Genomic DNA, 14,738 nt, shown 5'->3' with positions numbered 1-14,738 from the left:
GTTCTTAATTTTTGTTAAATTTATAACCTTAAATATAAAAGTTACAAATTAATGTAAACCTTAATATGTATGTATAGTTGTAATGTGTAAACTTTCCTAAATAAAGATATTATTATTATAATAAAACACAAGTTACAATTAAAATTTAGTACAAGCACACACATATCTTGACGCCTAATTCATTATTAAATTCAGTTACGCTTGTTAGTCCGGATCTAACTTATTTAATTTCAGTCTTAGGTCCCCTCTATTAGTTATATCCAATCGATTTCGTTTTTTAATGAGTAAATCGCTTATGATGCTAAAATTTTTTTATATGACTGATGAGTATTCCCCTTTATATGTGGAAGGCCTACGTGTCTCATCTTTGAAGTGTGGTGCCCCACCTCTGAGGCGTTATGCCCCACCGGTGGGGCGTACGCCCCACATTGGGATACACTGGTCTATACGATGTTCGAAAGAATAAAATCCCACGGTTTATATTCAAATCTAGTGTTTCTGCTATCGTGGTACGAGAACACGCCGTCAGATGGAATGCAGGAAAACACTTCTTCTTTTTGACATATAAATTTATTAATTCACAATATATTTGCAGAGGATCTTATTTTCCTCTGCTAAAACTTAAACTGAAAGAAATAAAGGTCTAGTTTCCTCTATTCTTATAATTCTCATTCCTGTGTTGGAGCCGTGGGGGTTCGTGGAGTTTGAGTAGCACAGTTTTAAGGAATTACTAATTATGTTTTTTTTGTTCATTGAACAATGCGGAATTTTAATTTACGATGTTAGGTAAAGCAAGCAAATGAATAAAGGTTTCCTCGATTTTCCGCAATATTTTTTCAAGTCCTAATGAAATGAATATCGCAACTTTATAAAAATAAAGCTGCCCTTTGTCTGTTGGACGGAGAAAAACTTTGCGGTAATTTTTTTTTTGCTTTAGCACACCTCAATTCTTTATTAGCATTTGATTCTGCCTATTTAAAATTACTGGATTGATTTTTTGGCATATTTTACCATTTTGCAAAAACGTCTTGTTGTGCCATATTTGTATATTCTAAAAATATAAAATAAGCGGCGAAATCTAGGAGGCTCTCGAAATCTAGAATCTCCATTGGCTTTAAACCGAAGTACGTAGTTGCATATGTTTTGGTATTTATATTTTGAGAAATGGTATTAATTAAATAATATAATATGTGTAAATAAGTCACCGATCACTCCAGTGGTTAAGGCTGAAATGAGGCCTCTTTAAGATGCCTCTACTTCTTATGGTTCGGTATCAAATACTTTTTTTATTGAAATTATAAAGAAAATATATCAATTAGTATTGTGTTACATAACATTATACATTAAATAATTTAATTATACAATTATTAGAGAAATATTCTCGGGTCTACTTGAGGAGCTAGTCTATTAACTTATATTTATAAATTATAATGGTGCAACACATTGGCTTAAAAATAGTACGTTTATCACTATTATTCAAAATCAAAACGTTGCTTGAAATGGCTTTAGCCGTATTCGGATATCAGGTCTGAAAAGCAAGGATCTTCCTCATTTGATTTAACCGCACAAGAGTCCCAACTGGGAAGAAAAAGAGTGTAAGGGGTAGGTAGGAATCTAGGGATCAGTGTGTCCAGGAGTGACAGACGAATGAATATATCCCCCCGCTGCAGTAAAATGTCACTAATTCTTAAATCATAAATGATACACAAACAAGACAATATCTTTATAAAAATACCAGGCCAATGAATTGTTTTATTGTAGGGTCGAATCTGCAAATGTGGGAAACTACACTAAACTTGAAAATACGATCTGTGGGAACTGGCTTGAAGGTTAAATTTTACTGAGCAATATGTAATAGTCGCATTCTGGAAGATACATCTAGAAATTGGGAGGAGAACGGGGAAATTTTTATTTTATTATTATCTGAACACCACGCAAGAGTGCCAACTGCTCATAAAGGGGAGGGCGTTGATGGAGAGTTGAGAATATTGGGGATAGGGGGGGGCGAGGGAAATGAGGTGGAAGAGGTGCGGGGGAAGGAGGGATTTGAGGGGGGGAATAAAAACTCATTCAGGTATCGTGTCCTACCCAACACTAGAACACAGCGGTGAGTGCAATATTCTGTCTGTCATGTAAAAGCATATATATGTAAATTAATTACATGATATAACATTGAACATAGGATAAATAAAATAAAATACTTAATATTTTAGTTTTTGTTTGCAATTTGGGAGGCGAGTTTGGGTACCACCGCCCCGGGAACCATTTATTGGATAACCAAGACCTCTTCCATAGGTCACCCCAAGTAGTTCGCTACATTTGGTGATTGAGCAGGGGTGCCACCGCCCGGGTTCATCAGCTGAGGTGCTTTCAGAATGCGACTGCCCACCAGCTGCGTGGCATGCCAGATATGGAGAGGCTGGTTTGGGGTGACTCTTTGAGCGATATATATATACAAAAAAAATGCACTCGTACTACAGTGGTTTGGGAGAAATTCTCCATGTATGGTGTATGAGCGCTTTACCACTGGGCGACGGACGAGAGTGTTTTCCGATTTCCAGTACCACTGACTCGTCCCGGCTAATGTATTGGTGTTGATTTTATTCAAATCTGCTGATTTCATTATCAGAAGAGGTTAAAAATAATAATTTTTTTCTCTTGACATTTTTTTTTCTTTTGGAGATTAAAAAAGTCCAAATTAAAATGGAAACATATTTAAGCAAAAAAAATACACTTTGTTCAAGGTGAAGGAACAATGTCGAAAAGCATATAGGTATGCTTATGCATATATACATATTTAAATTTTATAAAAACACTATCGAAATGTGAAGAGAATACATTATTTTGAAATAAATTTCTAGACTCCTAACTAGTGATGTAGACCCGGGAATATTCCCCGACCTGAAATAAATTCCCGAAAACGGGGAATTTATTTTATTTTTAATAAAATGGTTTCTACACTTCTCTTGGATGCTTTATTGAGTGTTAGCATGTAAAATAAGCCTGCAAACATTTGCAATAAACGAAGCTGCCTCATCTTTACCTCGTGATATGAAGAACAGCCTGTTGGACGATGATGTTTACTGGACAAGAGTGACATCATTAGCCTATGTTTTGCGACCGATTGTTTCCTAGATTACACAGCTAGAAGGAGACGATCCACTAACACACAAAGCATTGTATGCTTTTGAGGATATTGAGAGCAGTCTAAGTAAAACTCTTCCAGCGTCTCTACTGTCACATGCCGAAGAGAAGCAAATACTGGAAAAGGCGGCGCAGCGCAAAGAATTTGCTATTGCTCCGATACATCTGGCTGCTGCCCTACTAGATCCAGGTTCCCAAGGACATCTGCTAAGCCACGCACAGCAACTTGAAGCACTTGAATTCATTGACCAAGTAGCAAGTCATATGGAGACTGTTGATTTAGCCAATTATAGGGCTAAAGAAGAATCACGGAGCAAGGCATTCCTATGGAAGTGTGTCGATAAAATCACGCCAGTGACCTGGTGGAAGGGGATGTGCGGATTTTCTGATTTGTCACAGGTTGCCATAAGAATATTGACTGCTCCCATTACTTCAGCAGCCACTGAGAGATCTTTTAGCACGTTTAGTCGCATTCATACAACACAGAGGAATCGTCTAACAACTCAAAGAGCAGGGAAAATAACATTTGTGGCACACAATTGGAACACACTTCACTTCTTTCCTCTGAAAGAGGCTCTCAAGTTGCTCCCAAGAAAACCCTTTCTTCCACGGATGAGCAGATTACTTCGCATAATAACGTTTCAAACCTATCAGGTACTCGCAAACGCAAACATCCAATTGACTGTGCTGAGGATGAAGAAAACGTAGATAATCCTGAGTCGGCAACAACTTCATCCGGGTCGGATGAAGAAGAAGAAGAAGAATATGTATCAGTTCTATAATCAACGTGAACGGTCGCGCGCAGCGAAGTAAAGTATTGTCGCAAAAATTGCAAGCGCTGCCGAGCACCGAGCGATTTCGCCGAGCGATTTGCGCCGAGCGCAGCGAGCTAACACATTATGGACACGGCCATTGATAATATAAAAACTGAAATACAAAAAATTACAACAGTGAAAGATTCGAAAGCAAAAACGAACCTAGAACAAAATGTTTATATATTAGAAGAGCTTTGGAAAACTGAAAAAATTAAACACCAAAATGAAATAATCAAACTACAAAAAAAAATTATTGAAAATTACGAAGAACTCACGAAGAAAATAGAAGAAGTCGTAGAAAAAAACAATAAAATTCCATCTTACGCGCAAGTTCTAGCAGCAAATAAAAAAGAAATTTCAAAAGAAGAGAGGTTCTCTATAATAATATCATCAACTAAAAAAACAACAAAAGCTGCAGAAATATGTGATAAGATACAGAAAAACATCAAACTAGACCAACTTAAAATTGGAATAAATGGACTAAGAAAAACAAATAAAGAGCAAGTAATCATATCCTGCCCAAAAAAAGAATATACCAACACTCTTACGGAGGAAATTAAAAAACTCAACTATAACCTGGAAATAAATGAAATAAAAAAGAAAAAACCCAAATTAATTTTGAAAGGACTCAAATCGAACTTGACGGAAGAGGAAATAGTAAATGGGATACTCACACAAAACGAAGGGATTCAAGACATTGTAGCGAAAAACGAAGAAAATAAAATAAATTTGATTACTGAAATAAAATACAAACATTCTAAGAAATACCAACGTGGTACTCGGGATCAAGAAGATGAAGAACAAAACAAATTCTCGAACTATATCGTGGAAACCAGCGGTACAACACGAAAAAATTTGCTATCATTAGAAAAGATAAATATCCAGTACCAAAGGGCTAACATAGTGGATTGTGATCCTTTAACCCAGTGCTACCACTGTTGCAAATTCATGCACACAGCCTCCAGATGCCTAAATCGAATGAATCCATCGGTGTGCCCGCATTGCACGGGTGATCATACTTTTGCTAAATGCCCTGAAAGAGAAAAAACACCGGTTTGTGCAAATTGCACATCGCAAAATAAGAAATATGGCGAGAAAAATAAAACAGACCACACAGCTTTCAGCAACTTATGTCAATACAAAAATAAAATGCTCAAAGTAGCAAGAGACAGAATAGATTTCGAATAAAAATGACAGATTTTTTATATAACGTACTAGACGAAAAAAATAATATTGACGAAAAAACATATAACAGCTATCAAGAATATCGTACCCACCAAAACGACCTCAATCTCAGTCCTTTAATTCTACACATGAATATAAGAAGTTTGGAACGAAACATGGATGAATTTTTGACAACAGTAAATAATGATCTCAGGAAGCCCGCTTGCATTGTGTTAACGGAAACACATTCAAGTGGCGAAGTGGCGTACTATATACCGGGATATACCTGTGTATCTACTACAAACCGAATTAACAAAAACAGTGGAATCGTTATGTTCGTACAACATAATTGTGACATATTGTGCGAGGAAGAAATTAATGTGAATGGAACAAACTGCTTACATGTACAAATGAAGTGTTATAACAAAAAAATTGATATTATCTCTCTATACAGAACACACTCGTCTACTGTCTGTTTGTTTATAGAAGAATTAAGACATGTGTTATTAAACTACAGAAACGCGAATACTATAGTTGTAGGTGACATTAATTTAAATATATCGCACGATTATACATCGAACGATAAAGATAATTACTTAAATATGATGGCGGAATTGAATTATGTGTCGTGTATAAACTTTTACACCAGAAACGTCAATGGGCAACGTCCATCATGCATTGATCACATTTTCACAAATATCAAAGATATAAATAATTTAAACTCGGGAATTATAAAAACCTCAATTACCGACCATTACATGACTTCGCTACATTACAATTCAATAATACCTCAGGCGATAAACCAACATTGCGGACAAACTGCTAATAATAAAAAAGAAATATCTGTTGTTAATATCGAATCTTTGAAAAATAAATTGTCATCTGAATTATGGTTAGATATTCTCCGAAGTGATAACGTCAACGAGTGCTGTAAAATATTTGAAAATAGATTAACGAACTTTATAAATGATTCAAAAAAAATTATTCCAAAAGGAAATACAGCAAAATTTCGTAAAATCAAACCGTGGATAACACATGGGCTTGTTGTGTCCATAAGACACAAAGAATGGCTTTATAAAGAAACAAAAAAAAAACCACTAGACATTAAATTAAATGTTCATTTTAGAGAATACAAAAATAAAATAACCACGCTCATAAAAAACACGAAAGAAAATTACTATAAAAATAAACTTGATGATTCTGAAAATGACAGTAAGAAAGTTTGGAATATAATCAATGAAATCGTGGAAAATAAACAAAATACCAAAAGTAATACTATTAAGAGTGTTATACAAAACAATAACATAATTAACTGTATTGAAGAACCTAAAAAAGGAGCAAACGCTTTTAACGAATTCTTTGCAAATATCGGAAAGAGTCTAGCAGAAAAAATTACCGTGAAAAAAATAAATAAGATGTATATTGAAAATATTCCAAATATAGAAACTAAACTCGAACTCTTCGAACCAACCAATCCGTCTGAAATTGTACAAATTATATCAAAAATGCGAGGTGGTTCTGCTCCGGGATTTGACGGTCTCGCTGTAAAACACTAAAAATCATTAAAAATTATATTTCTACACCAATCTCTCATATTATAAACAATAGCTTTAAGACAGGAGTTTTCCCGAGCACGTATAAAAAAACCATAATCTCTCCAATATTTAAGTCCGGTAGCCCGGAGGACATTTCTAATTATAGACCCATTTCACTCTTATCTAATATATCGAAAATTTTTGAAAAAATTGTTAAAAAAAGACTAACTGCATTCTTAAAAAAAAACTCGATTATAAATGAAAATCAATTCGGTTTCACAGAGGGAAAAAGTACCCAAGATGCCATTGCAAAAATTTCATCTAGTATTCAGAGTGCCCTGGACAAATCAAATAAATGTATAGGAATTTTTATTGACTTAAAGAAAGCATTTGACAGCATTTCCCATGAAAGACTTATATTAAAATTAAAAGAAAATGGCATTGACCACTTAGCTCTTAAATGGATAGAAAGCTACTTAACAGAGAGACCTCAAATTGTAAAATTAAACCAAACCTTTAGTACACCACTAACAAGTACATTTGGCATTCCTCAAGGCACGGTCCTCGGACCATTACTATTTCTAATGTATGTAAATGACATTTTCCAACAGAAAATCAAAGGTGAATTAATCTCTTATGCTGATGATACTGTTTTATTAATAAAAGGTCAAACATGGGAACTAGTTAACAAACTTGCAAATGAATGTATTAATATCTTAAAATCATGGTTTGATAATAACCTACTCACACTTAATGCCAAAAAAACAACATATGTATTATTTTCACTACAAAAAATACCTAAACACAAAGTAAATATCATAATCCATGATGAAAATTGTGACAATGTCAACTGTAAACTACTTAATCCTATTTGTACTGTAATCAACTCTTCTTCTGAAATTAAATATCTTGGTGTGATCATCGATGAAAATTTGAAATGGAAAAGCCATATTACGGAGTTAGTAAAGAGAATAAGGAAATGTATATATATATTTGTTAGGTTAAGAAATATTTTAAATGTGAAAATACTAAAAAATGTATATTATGCTCTTGTCCACTCCCTGCTTATTTACGGAATCATAGGTTGGGGAGGATCTTATAAAAACAACCTAAACTCAGTAAAAGTCTCGCAAAAAATTATTATAAAGGTAATACTTAAAAAAAACTCTACTTTCCCAACAAAATTGCTTTTTAAAATGTTTCCAGTACCAAATATTGATGATATATTTAAGCAAACTTCAATTATAAAAATGTGTAAAGAAAAAAATAACACAGAATATCAAGAATTTTACAAACTGATGAGAAATGGAAATCAATTTATTACGCCAATCTTTAAAACAACTCAAATGCAAAACCATTATATTTACCAAGCCATAAAAAACTACAATAATCTCCCTTCCGAATTGCGCTGTATTACGAACCAACAAGAACAAATCAATAAAATCAAACTTTTTTTCAAAAAAAACTTATATTAAAAAAATATATGGATATATTATATTTATATTTTACACATAACATTGAATCACTGAAGTAAGAATCGTGGCTCCCTTATCAGGCACAAGAGCTCCTCTTTTCTGATAAGGTATACATGACCAATTATGTACCTAAATATTATATTTGCAAAAAAATGTATGTATTAATGTAACTATGATCTATATTAAAATAATAAAAATAAAAAAATAAAAAAAAAATGTGAAAGTGGAAGCGAAGTTGATAGTGTCAGTGTCCAATCGGAATCATCAGATGAACAGTAACGATCTGTGAAGTTGTGTCATTTTTACAGTTTTACGATTGATTTTTTATATGTACCGTTTACTAGCATAAAGTGTATATAGGCTACTAATACTGTACAGTATACAATTATATAGAGATACTACTCACTTTAAAATAATTTTGATCGGTGTTTTTTTGTTATTTTTCTCTTGGATCCTATTCCTTTATATATGGGAATAGTTTTTATGGATCTATCCTGCTCTATATGTACCATATGTGGATATATTTTATTTTTTATTTAATAAATATTATTCTTTTTGAGGTATTATGTTGTTAAAATCAAAATTCCCAAAATTCCCCAGAAATAAATTCCCGGGAATTTATACATCACTACTCCTAACACAGATTTAAACGGTCCTTCGTGCAGGCGGCCAGAGGAGAAACAAACAAACATGTTGAATTCGTCGATTTTATGCAATCGCATCATTTACTGCGGCGCCCCCGATAACCTAGATAAATTTCAATTTATATTGATTGTGTAGTTCAGTGGCGTACCCAGGATTTATAATTAGGGTGCTTAATCATTTTTTTTCAATAAAACTCACAAACATAGGTTTTACCACAGACATCGTTTTACAGATACTTAGGTACTTACGTTTGAACAAGCCAATTTCAAAAAGTTAGGATTTATAATTATGGTCCTGAATATTTTGTGTTTTTTTTAATACCGCACATGTCACAACTGTCATATTACCACTAACATTATTTGAGTCATCTTTTTTCAGTTTTGAAACAAAAATTGAAATATATCACTTTGTGCGAGTTTTTCAGACATAATTTGATTTTAAACAACAAACTTAACTTTTTCAAATACAACTGGTGATAAACATTTGCTAACATAACGTTACGTTATTCTCGAAATGCATAAAACTCCATTAAAAAACAATAACATTTCCGCATGACATCACCTCAGGCATTTCAAGATTATTTTTGTATTGTAATATTATTATTATTAACTTCGACACAATCGTAATTGACACGTTTAAAAACCAATACGATTATACCTCCAGTTTCAGTCACTTTCCTTATCGAGATTGTATTATGTTTAATGATGACATAACCTCTCTTTATCGAGGTTGTATTATGTTTAATGATGACATAACCTCTCTTTATCGAGATTGTATTATGTTTAATGATGACATAACCTCTCTTTATCGAGATTGTATTATGTTTAATGATGACATAACCTCTCTTTATCGAGATTGTATTATGTTTAATGATGACATAACCTCTCTTTATCGAGATTGTATTATGTTTAATGATGACATAACCTCTCTTTATCGAGGTTGTATTATGTTTAATGCTAACATAACCTTTCCTTATCGAGTATAATGTATATTATTTTGTAAAACTTCAGTAAATTTTCGGGTATCGTTGACAGCAATGAACCTAATTCAATTAACAAATTTCTTATTTCATTGAATGATCCAGTTTCAAAAAAATATAATACAAGTACCTAGTCTTAAGCTCCAAATTTGTATTTCATACCATTTTAATCTGCAATCTAATTGTGACTACTAGGATCTAGGATTTTTTACTTTTGGAGAGGTATCTACTACCTACACTAGGATCTAACCGACGGCAAACAAATTTATTTGTGGGTAGTATATATAATTGCCATTCTCACAACCGCTATACTTAAATTACCGTTACCCAAAAAAAAAATTGTACACATGAAATTCGCATGTTTCCAAGCGACCAGCTTGAACCATCTAAAACACAAGTTATTTTTAAATCATAAAAAATCATCGATATCCATAATATTGATCTATCTGACCATACCCTCTATCCAACTATCCCTCAATCCCCCTCCCCACCTTCTCCAATTCACCCCTCCCCCCTCCTATCCTGGTGGTGAGAAAAAATGCATTTTGTGAGGTGGGGGGATATTTTGATTTTTTTGTATGGGACATTTGTAATGCATCTTGTATGATGCACTCAACACTAAATTTTTTCAGTTCAGTTTCAGTGCCGGCAACCCGGGCGTTTATTTAATTTCATGGTTGTTTACATTGTTTTCTTTTATTTTACCCGCCTCACTAGACAAAGTCTGTTCCGAGGCGGGTAAATCACATATTATATTTGTTCCAAAAGAAATGTATGTATTTAAAAAATATATATATATATGTATGTAAAAATTGAATCTGAGTTTATCATAATTTGGTTTTTATCGGCTTAATGCAGTTTAACACGGTGTTATAGAATATATTAAAATGTTTACGCCGTGCAAAGCAAACACCAAGTTTTTAATAGATATTATACAAAATAAATGCTGAACATTACTCGAAATCGAAATGTTCATTTGGGAACAAGTTTCTTCAAAAAATCCGGATATTTTGATGTCATTTTTTATGTTATTGCATCATTTTATAGTATTAAGATATGAAGGTAATTTACATTCATTTTCCAGTACATTATAGTGCCTACCATAAAGTTTAAGTAATGCTTAATTTCGTCGATCACACCTCCAAGAAATGTTTTCTTCAAGCTACGAGCCTGATTTAGTACCGTTTTAAAAAACAACTGCCATGGTCTAGTTTTCACTGTTCTTACCTTACACCTCGTTTTTTTAGTAAGGCTGACAATAGATATATCTATAATGTTTTTTTAAATATATGGTAATATTTAAACAGATTTCATAATACAAACAAAACTTTGAAAACAAAGGAGTGATAAAAAATATCAGCCGAATTCAATACGACACCTTTCCGAACGAATTTAAAACCAAGGTACAAGGGTCAGTGATTCTAAATAAATTGATGTAACACGATGCGCATACGTAATAACTCACTTCAATCGAATCGATTCTGTTTAAAAATACAGTGTAGTCAGAAAGTAATAAACACCTGAATATGTCATGCGTGTATCTTAGTAACTAATAAATATATTCGAATGCAGAATGAAATGTTTAAGAAAGTTATATTTTCGATAAACAAATATTTACTCTCCTATCGAGACAGTAAAAGTTATATCAATTGGGTACATTGAGTGTTGTAAAAAGTACAAGTGATTTTTTTCTGAAAGCGAAACTCGTGAATTTCAGACTGTTACTTCTTTTACCGTATTTTAATTTATAAAGAAACGGTTTTTAACTGAGACGATAAACGTTGTGCCAATTCCTTGGTGGACAAAAAAAGCAAATATTTTTCTGACAAAATAGTAGCAAAAGTAAGAGGTTTGTAAAAAAATCCAAAATTCTCTGCCGATCTTTATTTTTATTTTTTTGTACAGTTATCGTTTTCAAATAGATTAAAATCAGCAACGGAAAACAACTTACTGTATGAATCTAATGCGGGGTATTTAAAGAGGTGAATCTATTACTGTCGCACAAACAACATACCAAGTCCGACATAAGACTAAAGCGCTAAATCCAAACAATGCAACTCGACTGCAGGTCCGTCAAGGGGCATTATTTGCCTGATATCTTAAGATATGTCTCAACGACGTTTCCTAAATTGCGATTAATTTTCCAGATATTCGAAATCTAATCGTTTCAAATAATACTAGATGTTCCATAATGTTTTCTACTTACTCACAATATAACCGACCAAACATGAAACCTAGCTAAGGTGTCTATCAAAATAATGTAAGTTTCATTAGTAAGTATTACAATCACTGAAGATATAAACCGAAAGAAACGGATTTTGGGCAAGTCAAATTTTAGTAAGCTTTGTAAGAAAGTTGGAACACGAAATTCTTTCTCGTTTGGGTAATAAATTTAATTGGTCTATTTGGGGCCTAGGAGTCGAAAGATCTTATGTTAATTAGCGACATCTATATTTCTTTAAAATACTTAAAGATCACACATCTGGAGATCATCTATTTTTTTTTTTATATTTCTAACTATTAACTAAGGCTTTTACAACAACTGAAAGATTTACGATGAACTTAAAAAGTCACATAAATCTTTTCTTAAGTTGTATGCCTATTTAATTTGAAGAAAGAACAACAAAAAAATAAATCACAAACAAAATAATCTAATTATTATTTAATCAATGTCGCGGTTTGAAACCGTCAACATGTTTTTAGTTGACATTATCTACAATTAAGAACCGATGACACCGAAAGAATACAGACACGTTCCGCCGTGGTACCAGAAACCAATAATAATACTAGTTAATTCTAAGCAATTTTTTTGTAGTCGAGTTCCCCACTGCTCTGATAACTGAGCATCGGGCAGTGGACGATTGCCACTTGTCACGGCTTCTTCGCATGAAATTAGCCCTGACGATCCGACATATCCGCGACAGATAACGCTCTGAACATCGGTGATACGCAAATCTCAATAAACTCGATGACTGTTTATCAGTAAGTCACAGCCAGTGTCGCGTCGCTTTAACCTCGCGACGGAATCATTCTTCATTCGGAAGACCCGTGTCGCCTGAAATAGAAGCATGAAGCTTCAGTGAATGTTATCGTGAAAATTCCATTCTATAATTTGGTATATTTCAACGCGGAAGTTAAGTGGTCAGTGAAGTGCTCAAAATGATGAAGATTTTATTTCTCCTCGGATTTATTTTGTTGCGGGTAGACGGGTTGAAAATTCTAGGACTTTTCCCCCACCCAGGAAGAAGCCACCACGATGTATTTAATCCTCTCCTGAAAGAACTCGCCGCGAGGGGTCACGAACTTACAATTATATCACATTTCCAACCCCCGACGCCAATCAAAGGATGGACGCAAATTAACATGGGAGTATTCACGAACCTAACTCGAGAAACGTTAGATTTTAAAATTTTCGAGACTGATTATCCCTTTCTTGAAAAATTCGTGCACATGAGAGAAACGTTCGTAATTATAGAAATAGCGAAGAAAATGTGCGACCAGTTGACAAAGTTACCCGAGGTGCACGATATACTCAATAACAAAGAAAAATTTGATGTCATCCTCGTGGAATTCTTTAACAGTGAGTGTGCTTTGGGCATTGCCCATTTTATTGATGCGCCGATCATTGGGTTGCAATCTCATCCCTTCATGCCCTGGACTCTATCTTACTTCGCCCAGCCAAGTTTCTCGGCTTACGTGCCACAAATTTTACTTTCATTTGGACCCCATATGACCTTCCTGGAACGAGTGGAAAACCAATTTTTCGAATATTTTTATACGGTTTTATTCAATCAACTGGTGTTTAATCCAGAAAGGGAAATTCTTCAGAGGAACCTAAATCGGACTGTTCCTCCGTTATTTGATATTGGGCGAACATCCAGCGCTCTGCTGTCTAACACACACTTCACTCTCCACGGAGCCAAACCCCTGTTGCCGAGCATTGTGGAGGCCAGCGGGATGCACGTTAGGAAAGATTTGAAGCCGTTAGATTTGGTAATTTTAACATATTATTTTAAAATCTCATAATTGCTTAATAAATTACTATTATATACATTATAGATTTACATATATATAATATATAGTATCGATGAACTATTTCCTATTTAAATAACTACAGTGCAAATATACCATCATAATATTGCAAATTCACAATCCGAGAGGCTTGCAATAACGTATCTTTATTTACTGTGTACTTAGTAATGCAAGCGGATACCATCTCTTCTTCCAAGTGTAAATAAATAGAAATAGGTACATATGTTTCATGGATTTTAAACCAATAAACATCCTAGGAATGAGTTTTTACATTTTCAAAACAATGCAATTGTAATCTTAATTGTCATGTAAATGAGATCGTTTAAATTTTAAAAGAATCTTTCAACAGCTTGTAATGAATAATTTTAATTAATCTTCACTGTCTGCTCTCCCTACGATAAAATATTATTATTCTCCTGTACAATAATTCTTCCTCGATGATTTATGAGATATTAACAAAGATACGTTACGTATAATTTAGTCTATGATTACAAGGTTATAATTATGTTATGTTTATTACTGTCTCTGGGATTGATTTAAAATTATATTAGATAAATGTCAATTATTTTGATAACGAAAATACTATTTTATCAATCAAAAATTATTTAAACGATCACGTTCACATGATATATTTTTATCAGACACTCCGGTAAATGAGCTCAATTCATTCCAGGCACGAAACAAAACAGAGCAGTAAAAAGTCTAATAATAACTCAGTAGCCTGTATTAGCGATGTGTGTATTTGAAACTGTTATTATCGAATATGGTTTCTAAATAATCGCTAGAACGTAAACAGAACTGCATACTTTTGCGTAGGGATGGGTTGTTTCACAAAATTTGAACAATTCATCAAATTTAAAAATATATTTTCAAGTTCTGTGAAGGTTCTACTCAAGTTCTGTCATTATTTCAGTTTAGTGACACAACTGACCCATAAAATAAAGTCTCG

At 33.3% G+C, this 14,738-nt stretch overlaps 1 protein-coding gene across 2 annotated transcripts in view; it reads left to right on the top strand.

The window, feature by feature from the left end:
* LOC149420990 (UDP-glycosyltransferase UGT5-like) overlaps positions 1-14,738 on the top strand; it is a 55,516-nt gene that overhangs the window by 22,481 nt on the left and 18,297 nt on the right. The window contains exon 1 of one of the 2 annotated variants that reach the window (XM_089635666.1): positions 12,565-13,750. The exons of the other annotated variant lie outside the window; for it this stretch is intronic. Within the exon in view, the coding sequence (XP_089491792.1) occupies positions 12,917-13,750 (834 nt within the window). The 5' untranslated portion in view covers positions 12,565-12,916. Of the gene's footprint in view, positions 1-12,564; positions 13,751-14,738 lie in introns of those variants that run through there. 2 annotated transcript variants of the gene reach the window in all.

Source organism: Hesperophylax consimilis, chromosome 9 (genome assembly GCF_061612785.1).
Source record: "Hesperophylax consimilis isolate HC1 chromosome 9, BYU_Hcon_1.0, whole genome shotgun sequence".
Lineage (NCBI taxonomy): Eukaryota > Metazoa > Arthropoda > Insecta > Trichoptera > Limnephilidae > Hesperophylax > Hesperophylax consimilis.
This window is presented reverse-complemented; position numbering and strand designations above follow the sequence as displayed.